Below are 18,136 nucleotides of genomic sequence, written 5' to 3'. Positions count from 1 at the left end.
GTTATATTACCTAATTAATTTTCAATGAGGTTGACAAATTTGCAAAACAAAACAAAAAACATATTTCATTCTATGCGAACCAAACCAAACACAAAACATATTTCATTCTATGTGAACCAACCATATAAACAATTGCAATTCATTTCACATTTTTTTTTCTTTCTAAAAACATTTTGTAAAACAAACATGAGAGAAATGATATATTGGATAACCAATTAATACATGCTCAAATTCCGACACTGCTCAACCCCATAATCATGAAGATCATAAGGCACAACCTTATGTTTGCAGCAAAGAATTAATCGGTGCATGAAGTTAGCCCGAAGCTTTCGTTAAGGATGTTCCTTTCCAAAAATAAATAATAGAAACTGATAAAAAAACTCAATTATTATAAATACATATAATTATATTTTATTTCAAAATTTTAGTTTTCCTGATGGCGCGATTACTTATATAATTATATTTCTACCCTTATAGATATAGATCCATACGAGGACGAGAAACCGAGACACATGAAGATCAAATCGAGAGGGGTTGGTGTAGAGAGAGATAAACACCTGGGAAGATAGACGCAGAGCCGATCCAGATGGTGGGCAACCTGGGTGATTGCCCAGGGCCCACGATTCATGAGGGCCCAAAATTTATGGGCTATGTAGTTTATATATATAAAAAAAATTATTACCTAAATGATTTTGAGGACTTAAAGTTGGTTGAAACTCAATTTAGCTCAAAATATAAACAATTTAGTTTGTTTTTTATTTATAATCGAAAACTTCTATATTGAAGAGTAATGATATTTTTTTAAATCTTTATTATATTTGTATTTGAGGGGCCATGTTTTTCTTTTCGCCCCGGGCCCCATATATGTTTGGACCGGCCCTGGATAGACGACATGATTGAAAACATAAGATAGAGAGGATAGAAAAGAAAACTATGCACAGAGGAAAATCAAATCGAAGCTCAGTTTTCATACATCAGATGTGGGCCTTGTATCATCAATAACCCAATACAAAAAAGGCATTATCATGTTAATCGATTAGGATTTAGGAGAGAGTGGTAAAGTTTAAATTGTGAAAAACAAAAAAATGGAGGCAAATTCGCAAATGTGAGGTGGTAATCATGGAAAACGAGGAGTTTTGGCATCCTAGGGTATGGGAAAACAGGAGATGCGATAATGAAGAAAAGAAAGTGGTTATCTAAGTTAGGTATTACATCAATATTCGTTATGGTATGTTGTTCGGATTACAGATGATATTCATCCAAAATTTCTTTCTTGTTGATAATGCTATGTAGTTTCTGTTTCCATGGCCGATTAGAATTATGGGATATGGCCCTGGTTGATAATTTAATTCCCATTCGTTATATGTTTTAGTAGGGTTATAGTCAAATTTAGTGCTATCTTGAAAAAGATCAAACAACTATTATCATATTGCGAGAGATAGAATTTCACCCATTAGTAGGAAGAACATCTATGAATATTAAAAAACAGGAGTTTTTGTAACCTATTGAAATGTCAATATACATTTGTTGATAGGTAAGGTTTATTATATTTGTTTGATTTTGTAGGAGTCATAATAAGTTCAGTGCCATTTAATTTTTCTTATAGTAGTATATTGCCATTTTTAACTGATAATTAGTTCATTGCTATTAAAATCAAACATGGACACGGGCGGATTCAGAGGCCTAGCAATAGGGATGATGATCTCAATAGTTTTTGGAAACTTTTTTTTGTAGTGTTAACTTGAATGGAATATCTTAAGTATTTAAATGACGCCCTCAATGATATGTTGGTTTAAGTTGTAAAGAGATAAGTAAATGTATGACATTTAGCTTTTTCACATTCAGAACATATATGTATTGTATGTTCACGAAATGGGATGGTCTTTTCTATAAGTTTATTGTGTGATATGTGCAAGTATATTTAGGTGTAAGCATCACTCCTGACTGAGCAGTTATTATGTTGTACATGATAAAAACAATTAGTATAAAAAAACTATAAGTATCAAACTTGACTAACCGGAATATAAATGAGCATTTCTCACTGAGATAGAGGGTGATCATTAAGTGGGGATGAATTAAATGTAAAAAACCTGGTTGTTGACAAATGGGTCTTATATCCAGGTGCGAAGCCAAGATTTAAGGATAAATGGGTTAATAGTCTCACATCGCCAAAATATAATAAAGTAATAGTCTAAATTAAAAAAAAACATAGAATTAAGAAACATTATTTAAAACAAATGGCGTATTCTTATAATTTACTTACAAATTGATATATATCACTATTAATTAATAGCCAATTAAATTAAAATGAAAGACGTTAAGGCGGCGATTGGCCTCATAGTTCTCATATTTTGTTGACTATTTGTTTTATATTTGTATAATAATAATTGTTTTTTTTTTAAATAACTGAGTGGGCTCTAGCATTATCAATTGATGGATGTGGGATTATGGGTTAAGAGTTTACCATTGGCTTATCTTATCAATAACATATAGTTGCAATTTGGAAAGAGATTTAGGGTGGGTGGGGGGTTAAGCACCTCGCAGCCCCCCTATTGTCTCCGCCACTGCTTATATCCCTCTTAAATGCACACCCTAAAGCCACAGAACACACTTTCATTTGCAAAACCGGGTCATATAATTGTACTATTAAAAGATCTGGTTGTATCATTAGTTGTTTATATCAGTCATATAACCCGGTTCCTTACTTTAAACCGGGTCATAAAACTTTCACCCTTATAAGTCCCGGTTGTATCATTAGTTGTTTATATCAATCATATAACCCGGTTCCTTACTTTAAACCGGGTCATAAAACTTTCACCCTTATAAGTCCCGGTTGTTTATATCAATCATATAACCCGGTTCCTTACTTTAAACCGGGTTATAAAACTTTCACCCTTATAAGTCCCCATTTTTTACAATATATCCCGGTTTTCCAAAAACCGGATTCTATTCATTGTAAGTTTTTGACAAAACTGCAAATTTGGTCCTGTGGTATTCAAAAACCCTTAGATAGGGTCCAAAATGTTTCCAACTTGCATGGAAAGTTTAAAATAAAGGTTTTTCTGGGTTTTTGGTCCCTGATACACTTGAAAAGTCGATTTTGCCCATTTCATTTGTTTTTTATATTTTCTTTATTTATTTTGGTATTTAAATAATTAAGAATAAAAATAAAATATAAAATCTCACCCAACCCCTCTCTCTCTCTCTCTCTCTCTCTCTCACTCTCATCTGCAACCAATAACACTCACATTTATTGCTTTGTTCTTCAACATTCAAGAACACTGTTGTATCTTCCTCGCTCACATCCTCTCTCGACTCCGGCTCCGGCGAGGATTTTCTTTGTAATTGGTTGCACAAAACCTTCATCTCTTCCGATCCACACGTACGCCTTATCGTCCTCGCGTTCATTTACTTCACACCAGGAAACAAAGATTAAGCAGAAAAACCATAACTATTTCACCATCGCTGCAAACCCTAACTATGCAAATCTGAAGATAACCTCCATGGCAGGCGGCGCTGCGAAGCCTATATCTGAAATAAAAAACCCGGAAAACGAAATGAAAATTAAAGGCAAGATATTGATTTCTCAACAAAACTTTGTCTCCATCTTCCTCCATCTCAATTTAGGAACATCAATTGCTAAATATACAACACTATCATGTTCTTGAAATCTCCAACCTATTTTTTTAATCGATTTTTGATCTGGAAGCCTTGAACTTCTAGAATCAGGTTTTGAACCAATTTCTATTCGTCGGGGCTCTATGGGGTAAGATGAAATTTAGAGTTGAGTTACAGAGTAAAATCGGAGGTCCAAGAACACTTAGATTCAGAATCGGAGGTAAAAAAAAAAAGGGGGTTTTAGAAGAAATCAAGAAATATATGTGTGTATATATGTTCTTGTGAGTTTCAGCATTAGAATCCAGGAAATTTTTTGTTGTTGTGTTTGTTATGTTTTCCCCTTCTTCTTCCATCTCGATTGTTGTTGTTGAGTTTGTTTGAAATTGTTCTTGAGACGACACAGAACGACAAACACATACATATCTTTGATTTGTTTTTTGATTTTAGATTGTTGTTGTTGGCTTTGTTTGAAATGATTATTTAAGGAAAATTGTTTTGAATATAGAAGAAAGATCATGATGATACGAGAGAGAGAGAGAGAGAGAGGGAGGGAGAGAGAGAGAGAGATTTTATTTTTATTTTAAATTATTTAAATACCAAAATAAATAAAGAAAATAGAAAAAAGAAATGAAAAGGGCAAAATTGACTTTTCAAGTGTGTCATGGACCAAAAACTTAGAAAAACTTTGATTTTGAACATTCCATGCAAGTTAGAAACTTTTTGGACCCTATCCAAAGTTTTTTGAATACCACGGGGATGGAATTTGCAATTTTATCCAATTTTTTTTTCTCAAACCCTATAAAAACTTCAAATTATAGTGAATTGATTATTTGAGTTTTCTGTTTTTGGTTTCAACTTAAATCTCCATATCTCTTTTATTTACCACGTTGTTATTCTTGTTGGCGATTGTTTACGTTTGATATCTTAATTCTATTTTTAAACTGATATCTTAGTTACTCGAATTCTTTCCGTGTTTACACACGTTTTACTTTGAACAAAGTTCATGTAAACAACAATACTAAATAAATATGGAAATAATATTTTCATGCTAAGAATTATTTATTATTGACGATTGAATTATAAACCAAGGAGGGCTCTCTCTATATAGAGAGAGATTACAAACAACAGTAAGTAGAAACCATCCAAAAATAAGGATGATCGAAAACAAACATAGTATGACTAAACAAGTTGTTGATAAGGCTAGTCAGTAGTCGATTCGTGATTATCTTCCAATCAATCTTCAACGGGTTTGGGGTTCGGGCTTATCGTCAGGCGGCATTGGAGCTTGCAGTTGCTTTGAAGCTCACATATCATGGAGCAACAGGGTACATATCAAGGGATAAACGAGGCGCCAGAAGGACCTCAAGTGGGATGGCTTTGCTGATAGTCACTCCAGCACTTTCACTCATATCAATGGGTTCTTTCGATGGGTTTTTAAGCACAAATTGTTGTATTAAAGTAGCTAAAGTTATATGCAAAGACCGAAGAGCAAAGGGAATAGCAGGGCATACTCTTCTACCACTACCAAAAGGAAGCAATTCATAATTGTTTCCCCTTACATCAACATGTTTATGACTTGTCAAGAATCTTTCTGGCTGAAATTCTTCAGGATCTGAGTATTTATTAGGATCATGTTGAATTTTCCAAAGATTAGTCAATAAACGTGTGCCTTTAGGGATTTTGTAGCCACCAATAATGCAATCCTCCATGGACTCATGAGGAAGGTTTAGAGGTCCAGGCGGGTATAAACGCAGTGTTTCTTTAACGATTGCGTCAAGGTAAACAAGGTTCTTGAGGTCCGACTCCTCTACTGCTCTCTTCCTTCCAACATGCTCATCCAATTCATCTTGGGCAAGTTTTAATATCAAGTTCTGAAACCATTGTTTCATATCCACCTTTACCATGTCGGAACTTCCACTCTCTTTATTCTTTGCCCAAGCCTTATATATATCTTCCATGGATGCTTTAACCTCTGAAGCACGAAGAGGTCCAAGCATCTCCACGCGTCGCTGAGAGAGAACCTCGAGCGTCAAGATCTTGCGCACTTGTCGCCAGTAGTCCCCATAAGGAGCGAGAGCCAAGATGGCATAGTTATAGCCCATGTGTTCTACTGCCATTGACTTGGGTCGACTTGCAAACACCTTATCATTTGTGGTAAAGCACTCTTTCGCCATCTCAGCGTTACTCACCACCAAAACATTGTGAACACCAAGCTTGATGGTGAAAATGGGGCCATATTTATCTGCCATGCCACCTAAGACCCTGTGAGGTAGTTCAGCTCCACCTAGAAGGCGCAGGTGTCCGATCACCGGCCATCGGCCCTTTGCTTCAGGTGGTTCTCTGTTCTTCACTCTCTTTCCTTTAAAGCTTTGCAGCAGGAATTTTAGTAGCAAAGAAAAAACAATCGCTGCTATACAGGCTGATAATGGGAGAAACAGCTCCATGCTTTCTACGTCCAGAATGAATTATGAAAATGATCATACCGAGGGTTCATAATATATACAGATTGAACTCCCCTGGCTGCTAACGTTTTATATATATATATATATATATATATATATATATATATATATATATATATATATATATATATATATATATATATATATATATATATATATATATATACAAGTTACAACTTCAAAAACTCGTAACTTTCGCGTACGACCTCCGTTTTCGACGTTCTTTTTATGCACACGAAGGTGGGAATGTACTATACAATTTTCATTTAGACTCCGTCGGCTAATTTGGACTCGATTTTAAATTTTATATTATTAACAGGCCGGGACATGATTGGTCCGTTAAATTTTTATAACTTCTTCATCCGACGTCCGTTTTCGCCCATGTTTTTCTCATTACGCTACTTTTAATGAGATATTAAATTCTCGTTTAGGTCGTGTTGGCTAAAAATCGCTCGATCTAATATTCGAGTTTCGGGCTGTACACTTCGAAAAATCATAACTTCTTCGTACAAAGTCGAATTTGGGCGTTCTTTTTATCGATGTTCTTAGTTTAACATATTCTACAACTTTCGTTTAGATCGCTAAGGCTAAATCTTGTTCTATCGTAAATTCACTATTTACGCTTCCTCGTATCGTGTCGATTCCGTCGCGAAACTTCAACAGGTCATAACTTCTTCGTTATAACTCGGATTTTGGCGTTCTTTATATCCTTGGAATCCTTGTTTCAACCACTACAACTTTATATAAAGATATCGGGCTTATCTCACACTTTAATTTTGACGCTTATTTTTATCTTTTATTAATTATATATTTATAATTAAATAATAAGCACATAAATAAACATAATTCACATAATACTCAAATATTTCGCCTTTATTACTTTAAAAAGAGTTAAAAGAGTTGACCTACACTATTACATTGAAAAATATGCTTAGCCCTGAAACCCGGACGTTACATATTAGTGGTATTTACGAAGTTTGATATGATATTAGTCTTATTTAATTTTTTATAATTCAACAAATTAGGAATTAATGGTACCCGATTAATCCTCTGATCAACATAACAAACGTAAAAAAAATAATACTATATTAAATGAAGCATATTTGTCTACATTGTAAAAAAAATTTAAAAAATTATAAATCAGAAATATAAAAATAAATAAATAAAAACAATAATAAATATAAATATGATTTTAGATAATTAAATAATTGATTTTTAAAATTTTAAAATAATTTTATAAACAATATATAGTAACTTTATTAAAATAAAGAATTTTTTTTATAATTACAAAGTTTATAGGATTGAAAGGATGGTGGAGGTTTAAATAATTCTCTTTGTGGTTTTTTTTAAGAAACCTTAAAATGAATCCTTAAATGTTTGAACATAACAGTTGGCTGCATGACCCAATGTTGGAACAAATGACCAATCAATCATAAGGTGACCATGACTTCTCTATTTACGCCAACACTTCATCTCCACTAACATTAATGGTTGGAAAATGAAAGCAAGTTAAAGATTCAATCAAACGTTAAGGATATGAGCGGTTAGACCATAGACGTTGGCCATGGAAAGATATGAATATTGTAAGACTGGAGGGTGGTCGTAGCATTCACTAGGGCGGCAGATAGATTGGAGTGTTATAAGACTGTCGGGGTGGCCCGTAGCATTCACCGGTTCTTGAGTAGCTGCGAGGGTATGACAAATCTATGATTTGGCTTAAGGATTTCATCAGGTGGGGATTAGACCAGGGTAGGTTAGGATGTGAGGCCGTGAACGACACATCATTTTTGGGATTAAGGAATTGGTGGGTCGTATGAGGTCGGTTGTGATATAAGACTACAGATGGCCATGTACCATTCACTTTTAGCATTGGATTTGGTGATGTCAGTTTGATGGCTTATGATAATTGGTTGAATCAGAAAGGTTATTGGAACCATAGTGGCAAGATAGCTAAGGAAATTGTTATCAGATGAGGCCTTTGTTTGGAAGTCACATGGTGCGACTTTGTGAGACTAATTTTCTCCGTAACCAGGTGGAAATCCAGTGAATCGGTTATTCGACATGCAAGATGGGACCTAGGAGGTCTCGGCTGCTTTTGGAAAGCAGCTAAGGGGAATCAAGATGGGTCGAGACAGTATTAGTGATTTAGGACTCAAGGGTGGAGTCGCATGTTATTCGATAAGTATGTTAAGTCACTTGGAGCTTAGATTAAATAATCTCAAAGTAATTGATTCGACCATACTGTACAGCTCTCATATGAGTCTAACTATTGCGGGGATGAGTTGTAACACTCGATTTTGAATCGCTTCATTATTCGGGGACATGACCTGAATCATCAATTATCATAAGGCTTTAGGCCTTAGGGGAAGAGATACTAGCTCTTCTTGGATGAGAGTATTATAGATTAAGTGATCCAAGTGTTTGATTGTGTTTCGGAGCCCAAGGGTATATCAGTGATTTTGCAATTCGAATCTTTATGAATTTTAGGTTTTGTCTGGGAAGTCTTAAGGCGAGGATGAGTTGATAAAAGTGTATAGCTTCTCGTTACCTTTCCGTGGATATAATGAACGTCGAAAAATGACTTAGAATGAAGGAGGTATGTGCTACACCCCCGAACTAGGACGGCGGAAACGTCTGGGGGCGGATGACGTCATTGTATTGTATAATCACAATTGAATATAAATGGACATAGCCACCAAACGACATACATTAAGATTATAATCTTCATAAGTTTACAATTTGTAATTGTTCAAATGATACACAAAATTGACATAATTGTAAATTTCATAATGCAGCAAAATATCCAAAATCCATGGTTCGAGTATCTGCTTACTAGTTTCCTTATAATACAAGTCGTTTTGAAAAGCTTCAACATAGAATATTGGTGAGTTCATAAGCATTTTATTATGAAAATAGTTTGTATATGTTTTTCTTGACAAAAATTTTGTATGTTTCCAGAATATCCAATATTTTCCATAAAAGTGAATTGTATGTTTGTTTCCAAAACCAAGAATATATGTATGCACTTTTCCTTTAAATCATGTGAATATATGTTCCCCAAAACTCCCATATTTGTTGATTGTATGAAACAGTAGTCATAAACCATAAGACTGGATTAGTGTTAACAAAGTACTGAAATGGTGTTTAGTTTTATAATATATAAAAACCAATGAAGTGTAAGGTTTTTTTTATTTTTTTTATTTTTTATTTTTTATTTTTAAATCAAGATAGTGTTGTTAATCACTATGTAAGTCATTATAACAAGGCTTGATATGACTGTTATGCCTGTCATGACGTTCTTCAGGTGTCGGATGCAGTAACATATTTGTCACCCTAGACTGGGCCCGTCTAGCTGTAGCGAACAACTTAGGTGTGGGTGTCAATCCCCGTATAGATCTATACACAATTATCTCGTTCTCCCTCCAGGAGACTCTGGCTATAACTATAAGACATAGAGTGTACACTAGGTAGGTATGGTGAATACAGTGTCTCACTAGAGCATTAACGAATTTACACAAATTTCGAATCTATTTATTGTATAATGAAATACCTGTACTAGTGTAAATTCGTGACACACAACTTATTACTCATGCAATATAAGTTTTATGTCAGACAGTTTATGACACACACATTTTTCTATCATAAAATTGTTTTGTATATGATTTCTGTTAAACCATTTACAACATATTATATAAATAGACTTTAGTGAATGTGTCTAGTTGTAACATATGTTGCATAAGTATCATCTTATCTTGGGTTATAAACCATCCAAAAATGATGATAAACAAGTTTATGAGTATTTTACTAATAACATTATTTTTAGTAAAATATCAAACTTTGTGATTATTTTTAACATCCTTTTTACCGATTTTTGCAAGTTTATAACACAAAATATGCTGTTTAAGTTTAACTCAAATCTGTCACGACTTTTGTAACACCATAAATGATAAACACAATATTTTATCCAAATATAAGTGTAGATTTTTTAAAGGGGAGTATGTATGTATCCAAAAGTACATGGATATATATATATATATATATATATATATATATATATATATATATATATATATACACTATGATTTCGAAAATTTTGAGTGACCAAACCCATGTCCACAAATTTTTGTATAACAAATGTGTTAATGAACATGTGCATCATGATTTTTTATGAAGCTACATATGATAAATACATTTTTACACAAGTATTTCAATACATAAGTATTAAGCATGCGATTATCCAGAGGATAAATTTAGTCTATAAAACATGAGACTTGTAAATCTCGAGTTTATGGTGTATCAACATGTAATATTCAACACTATAAGCTCAAATTGTAATGCCCCATTCTCTGGTATGTGATTTAAATAAAGTAATTTTCATTTCTTAAGGGGGGTACTCGACGAGTCAGCAACCCCACTCGTCGAGTAAAGACGGGATTTGCACCCGATTTAAGTGGGCTACTCGGCGAGTCTGCCAGTCTGGATGAAACCCTAATTTCAAGGGTTTTCAACCTTTGATGATAAATAGTTGCGCAAATTGCCATTGAATGATATGAAACAACTATATGTGGTGCAAATACAAAGACAGAGTTTTCAAAGTATTCTTGGAAGCACTGATTTCACAAAGTGGATATGGATAAATTGTCCCATGGTGTGGCAAGGCCAATAATAAGCTGATCATCATGGAACGCCTTCGTTGGTATTAGAGGTTGTTACTTCCCAAGAATTATGGATTTGGCATACTTTTTTTAGGGTTGCAGGTTCCAACAATGATGTAAACGTTCTTGATCAGTAACCAATATTCAAGGATCTTTTGCCAGGAAAGCCACCAGATGCTCCTTTCACAGTGCATGTACATGAATATAAGTTTGGGTATTACTTTACAAATGGAATATATACATCGTATTCCACGTTTGTGAAGGCATTTTGACACCCGGTAGACCCAAGAGACAAAATTTTCAAGATAAGACAAGAAGGAACGATAATATGATGTATAAAGTTTCTTAGTTCATGGATCTTTGCTCAAGGTTACTTAAAATATCGAGATTGTTAAGATCTAATACATTTTTACAAAATAAACTAAGAAATCACACAAGACATGCATATAACACATAGACTTCGAGATCTTAACTTCCTTATATGAAGTTAGATTTAGACGTTTTTATGCAAGTTCTCGGTTTAAAGTATACTACGACTTTAGTTTTGATTTATAAGGCTAAAAAGTAATTTATCAAAAACTCACTTTTTACGTTATGCGGAGTCGTGCCGATTTTGCCGCAAAACTTCGACAGGTCATAACTTCTTCGTTATACCTCGGATTTTAGCATTCTTCCATTGAAAAGTCATTTTTTGACGTTTATTGTCTCTAAATTGACTAAACTGAATATGTGGACGTTATAGTGTGCAACATCGCCCACTTGGGCATTTTTAGCCTTTATGTTGTGTGTTTTCATGGAAACGAGAGGCAACAAATTGAAATTGGCTTGCAATCGGTCACAATTTAGACCGTTGAGGAACGATCACAAAGTAATTTTTTTTTTTTCAATTTAACTCACATATAAAGACATAAAAACAATACCAATTTTTACCACTTTCTTTTCTTTCTTTCTATTTCATATAAACTTTCAATTATTCAAAATAAAAAATGGATCCATTTGATCCTTTTCAAACGTTTAAAGATGATAACCACGATGTCAATATCTTTGCGACTATGATGTACTTGTATTCTACAACTAGATCACGCTCCACTAATTACATGATGAGCGACGTTAAACTGAGACCATGAAGAAGGGTATAGATGTCTAGTTAACGATTATTTTTCGGATAATTGTGTCTGCCAACCTAGCGATTTCAAAAGAAGGTTTGTTTGTGAAAAAATGTGTTTGAACGGATAGTCAACACATTGGAAAGCTGGTATTGTTTCTTTCAAGTTTTGTAAATTATAATGTAGCTTTTTGATAAAATAAATACACATTTTTACCTATTAAATATATGCTTAAGTATGAACTTTTCCAAATGAGGTACGATGCTAGAGGTAAGTGAGGTTTCACATGGTTACATAAATGTGTTTCGACGATTAAGATTATGGATATGGGGGAGTCACCCGATTCACTTAACGATTATATGAGAGTTTCCGAGAGAATTGCCTGAGAAAGTTTCTATAGATTGTAAAGAGGTGTTGAAACCTTTGATGATAGTTAGTTGCGCAAATCACCATTGAATGATATGAAACAACTATATGTGGCGCACAAACAAAGACAGAGTTTTCAAAGTATTCTTGGAAGCATTGATTTCACAAAGTGGATATGGATAAATTGTCCCATGGTGTGGAAAGGCCAATAATAAAGTGATCATCATGGAACGCCTTTGTTGGTATTAGAGGTTATTTCTTCCCAAGAATTATGGATTTGGCATACTTTTTTTTAGGGTTGCAGGTTCCAACAACGATGTAAATGTTCTTGATCAGTAACCAATATTCAAGGATATTTTGCTAGGAAAGCCACCAGATGCTCCTTTCACAGTGAATGTACATGAATATAAGTTTGGGTATTACTTTACAAATGGAATATATACAGCATATTCCACGTGTGTGAAGGAATTTTGACACCCGGTAGACCTAAGAGACAAAATTTTCAAGATAAGACAAGAAGGAGCAATAATATTATGTATAAAGTGTCTTAGTTCATGGATCTTTGCTCAAGGTTACTTAAAATATCGAGATTGTTAAGATCTAACACATTTTTACAAAATAAACTAAGAAATCACACAATACATGCACATAACACATAGATCTACACATTTTACTTGCATTATCCCCCAAAAATCATATGAAAACCGAAAACAAGGGGGTATGAACTCACCTTGCTTGTTTGTTCTTGGTTTGGTGAAGAAAAGATGGAGGTTTCGGCCCTAGCAAGTCTTCCTTGAGTAGATCTTGAACTTAGGGGGTTTTCTAAGAGTATGATCACAAAAAAATATTGAGGAGTGATCTAGCATAATAATGAAGTTACTTTGCTTGGATGTGACGATGACTTACCTAGGATTGATGATCTTTGGTGAAGATCTTCTTGAAACACTTGGAATTCTCGAAAATTTGGATGAAAGGAAAGAGGGTGTTGTTGAGTGTTTGAGAGAGTTTTGAAAGAAATATTGAAGATGTGTGTGTGTGTGTGTTTCTTGCTCTCAGTCGTGAGTAGAAGAAGAGAGGGGAGAGATATGGAGTTGATTAATGGTGGTGTGATAGGTGCATGGGTACATGCACCCTTGCATGGATACCCAACAAATAAAGATTATGTGTAAAGGGTTAAGAAATCCTCCCCTTCCTTTCTCTTTTCTCTTTTTTTTTCCTTTTTTTTTACTTGGGCCGAGAATGGCCTAATGGAATGAAGGAAAAATGGTGTTGGGCTTAATTTCTTGGTTTTGTTCGAATTTCCTAGGCCCAATAATAATTTTCGGCCCATTGGGCATTCATTGATGTTCACGGCCCAATATGGTATAAAGGAATGAGTTTATGGCCCATTAGGGCTAATTAATCCATTTATGGCCCAATAAGGCCCATCAGGTTAGAATGAATCATTCTAGGCCCAAATGATCCAAAATATTATAGATTTATGAATTGGGTCCAATTAGAATCCAAATAGGGTTTCTAAGCCCAATATAGTTGAATTAAATGCTTATTGGTCCATTAGGCCCAATAAGAAAATTCTAGTCCATAATGGACTTAAACCAGGGTTCTCAGGGTTTCAGACTCTTTGTTGAACATGAGAGGTGAATTTAAATGAGCAATGAGTGATATTTACTTAGAGTATATGTTTTACAATAGTTGGATGATTACACTAGAATAGAATTTCCTAGCTAAAATGCTAGTTGTGACAATGACCGTGTCTATTCCTTCTGCAATCATTTAGGGAATAAAAATTATATATAATACATATTGAATAGACAGTTGAATGTGTGAATCTGCCCTAAGCCCACAACCAAACAAGGAACATGAAGTAAGGCGGAAGTCATAATTAACGGTAAGAAAACATAATAAGTAAATTATACTTTTAAACACACAATTTCTTGTGTTTCACTTATATTCCCCCTCCCCCCACCCCTAAAACATTGAAAAAGCTTAGAAAAATATTGGGGGTATGAACTTACCTTATGTGTGGTAACGGTTTTGAATACAAAATAGAAACGGTGACATTCAGACTAGATTACGGGAAAGATGTCGTGTTCCTAATGGTTTTAAAACACAAAATAGTGTGTGAATATATTTGAAACTAGAATGAAATATAATATAAAGATACTTAGATCATAAGACCTTACTATGTACTCAAAGGAAATCAAGTTTGAAGATTGAATATCCAGGGACTTAGTTTCTAACTACTTTGAAGATGGATATGAAGGATGATACTTGAGAGAGTTTGTAGAATGAGAAGTTTACTGAGAATGATATTGTGAAGGCAAATTTGAGAGAGAATGAGAAGGTTTTCGTTTAGTGCTTGTGGGAAATGAGAGAAATAGATCTAAGTTGTGACTTATATGTGAAGGAACTTATGAGGCGCTAAATGTAAGCTTAGGAAAGTGTGTCAAAGGGATTATCATGGGAGGAAATCGGTTTCTTGGTCTAAAGGGAATGGAGAATTCGGTTATGGTGGTCCAATAGAAAGTGAATTCGGTCACACCTAGACCGAACACACTTCTTGTATTGAATTTAGGACCGAAAACAATATTAGAAAAGATTCTAGAAACCAAATTCTTGAATCAATTCCTTTCCATGACCAAATTCTCTTTTGTTTCTTTGGATTATGGACCGAATTCTTAATGTTCTAGAAGTGTAAGAACCGAAATCAAGTTGATATTTTGATTCCTAAAACCGATTTCTCATTTGTTTTTATTCCTTGACCGAATTCACCATTTAATGGTGAATATTTATTGTTTTAACCCTTTTCCTTTTTTAATACTTGAATTATACAAGCTTAAACTAATTTAGTTTTCAATCCAAGCTTAGTTACAAGCTTCTAAACAAGCCCTTAAGGCCATAGAGGATACAATGCAACGAGGAGTGCAATGTAGATTCACTTGTACTAGGTTTGGGTTTAGGCTTTGCTAGGTCTAAAAATTTCATATTGTGACATCATTGAACACAAAGTTGAAACAAAAAGTTAGGGGTACTTGAAGCCAAAATGAATTTTGGGAAAAATGCATGTCCACGGCATGGAAAAGAGTTCTGAACAACATGGATCGATGTTTAGCCAACAAAGTAATGTCATTGATGTGAATGAAGGAGATACCATGGGTAACATATAAAAAAAAGATACTGGTCATTAAAGATGAAACTAAAACTCGAGAAGAAGTATCTAAGGGTAATTTTGTTAATCATGAAGTTAAGTCTGAAGAACATGTGGAATGTTATGATGTTGATTGCAATTTCCATTTTTAGAGGAGTATTCAGTTTTTTATGATGTCAAGCTGTTGGGGGGTCTATAATGTGAGAGTTGATGAATTTGAACCATTTTTAGATGAGTATTCAGTCTTTTATGAGTGTGATATTTAGTACAATGTCCAAAATGGTTGTGAAACTAAAGTAGGACTGGGTATTCTAGATGGAATGGTGAGTGATGATACTGGAGATGTTTTCTATAATGAGAGTGGACATGCTTTCTTTATTGAGAGTATATATCGTTCTGAAAATAGTGGAGACGATTATGATAATAGTGAGTGTAATGTATAGGAGTGTAACATACAACTTAATATGAAAGTACACATAAGTGAATTCCACAGTGTTGTGGATGTATATGAACATGGAATTTTAAATAATCATATCACAACTACAGCAAATGACTTGAGGTCACTTGAATATATGTTGGTTATCTTGCAAATTTGCAATCATATTGGTGTTAATATGTTGGTTATGTTTCACGTTACAACCATATTGGTGTTGGTGCACTTATGGCTCGTTTTGACCCATATCTACATTAGATGGATGTAAAATTTGTATTTCTAAATGGAGACATTCATGAAATGATTTACACAGTTTATCTATAAAACTTAAACTTTGTATTGAGAGATCAAACACGGTAAAAACCATCATCTCTTGTCACTTGTTATCGTAATACTTTAACATCTCAACCAATAGTATTTCTTTAGGAAACATATAAGCTCTATATCAATAAATTTATGCAAGTTAGCTCTTTGATTTATATCATTTATTCACTTATTTCCTAAACCTTCTTGGGTAAATGCATTGTAAGATTCTCGCACCAAACTCACCGCCACACCCACAAAAACACCCCCACACACCAGCCTCATGACACCCACGCTCACACTTACACACCTACAATAAAAGTTTTATGCCAAAACACCAACACCGACGTCATCCCACCCTACACCTACACCTACACACTCGCCCACATGAATAAGCCCATGTAGGTTTGAATGGGTAAAAATTAATAAATGGAAGTTTTATCATTTTTTTTAAATAATAACAAATTACAAAAGATCAATAAAATATCATTTTGGTTATATTACCTAATTAGCTTCCATTGACGTTGAAAATTTGCAAACAAAAAAAAACATATTTCATTCTATGTAAACCAAACCAAATAGAAAACATATTTCATTCTATGTGAACCAAACATATGAATAATTGCAATTGATTTCATAGTTTTTTTCTTTCTAAAAACATTTTGTAAAGCAAACATGAGTGAAATGATATATTGGATAACCTAATGATACATGTTCAAATTCTGACACTACTCAACCCCATAATCATGAAGGTCATGAGGCATAGCCTTTTGTTTGCAGCAAAGAATTAATTCCTGCACGAACGGTAGCCCAAAACTTTCGTTAAGGAAGTTCCTCTAAAAAAAAATAATAGAAACTGATAAAAAAAAATTCTATTATTGTAAATGCATATAATTATATTTTAGAGTAAATTTCATGAATGGTCCCTATGGTATGGGGTAATTTGCGCGCTTCGTTCCTAACTTATTTTTTTTTAAACTTGGAAGGTTCGTACTATTTGTTTTTATTATGATCTTGGTCCCTACTGTTGTCAAAATTCCAAGTTTTTTATTTTTTATTTTTAATTTCCTATTACATCATTTTATTCAAAAACCACAAAATAAAGAAATTAAGGATTATTAAATCCAAAAGAAATGAAGAAATTAATGAGGCTGCAAGTTATTGCTCAAGAACCAAGAACCAAGCAACTGACATTTTTAGGTTTATTTATAAGTATATTTTGACAAATTCAAGAAATATTTATGATTGTATCATTGTTTTTATAGTAGGAGAAAAGACTTAAAATTAATCTCATGAGTAGGCAAATAGAACCAATGTATATACTCAAATGCCTTAACTTTCTAATGTCTTTGTGGGTTGTAAATTATTACAAATTAAAGACATATTTACAGTTTATTTGTTTCATTGCATTTAATTTAATATTTGTTAGTTCACGTGTTATGGATTTCATTATTTTATTTATTTATTTATTTATTTTTTTGTATTTTAATTGCTATTAGTTAGGATTTTTAATTGTAAGGTGGCATATGTCATATTGTCTTAATATATATATATATATATATATATATATATATATATATATATATATATATATATATATATATATATATATATATATATATATATATATATATTAATTTGATTGTATGCCTAGAAATTTTTTTAGGTAATACTATTTGGATTTTTATGAGGAATTTGAATGGGCGCAAAATTTAATGAATATCGTCACTTTAACAAATATACAAAAAAATTTTAATAATTGGAAATTTTCTAAATAAATAATTTGTAAATTAATTAACAACAATAATAATTATAAGTTATATAACCTATAAATTACATTACATTACCTTATATAAAAGTTTAAATAAATAATTGATAAATTAATTATACATAATCTTAATAATAACACTGAATTGAGAATTATATTTAATTTTAGGGAAAACCACATAAGAAACCCAATATATTTTTATTTAATTATTAAAATACAAAATTACAAAAATGGTCCCTGTGGTATGCATTCTTTTTGGGTTTAGTCCAAACCTCAA

At 33.1% G+C, this 18,136-nt stretch overlaps 1 protein-coding gene and 1 pseudogene across 1 annotated transcript in view; both read right to left on the bottom strand.

Moving 5' to 3' along the window:
• LOC145036311 (cytochrome P450 82A4-like) overlaps positions 1-3,366 on the bottom strand; it is a 33,144-nt gene extending 29,778 nt beyond the window's left edge. The window contains exon 1 of the mRNA XM_078984759.1: positions 3,223-3,366. Coding sequence (XP_078840885.1) covers positions 3,223-3,366 — 144 coding nt within the window. The remainder of the gene's footprint in view (positions 1-3,222) is intronic.
• A 1,378-nt stretch (positions 3,367-4,744) lies between these two features.
• LOC145036310 (vinorine hydroxylase pseudogene) lies at positions 4,745-6,062 on the bottom strand (annotated as a pseudogene).
• Between the last annotated feature and the right edge of the window lie 12,074 nt (positions 6,063-18,136).

Source organism: Lactuca saligna, chromosome 3, assembly GCF_052625555.1.
Source record: "Lactuca saligna cultivar CGN05327 chromosome 3, ASM5262555v1, whole genome shotgun sequence".
Taxonomy (NCBI): Eukaryota; Viridiplantae; Streptophyta; class Magnoliopsida; order Asterales; family Asteraceae; genus Lactuca; species Lactuca saligna.
Note: the sequence above shows the minus strand (reverse complement) of the source record. Positions and strands in the feature narration are given on the sequence as shown.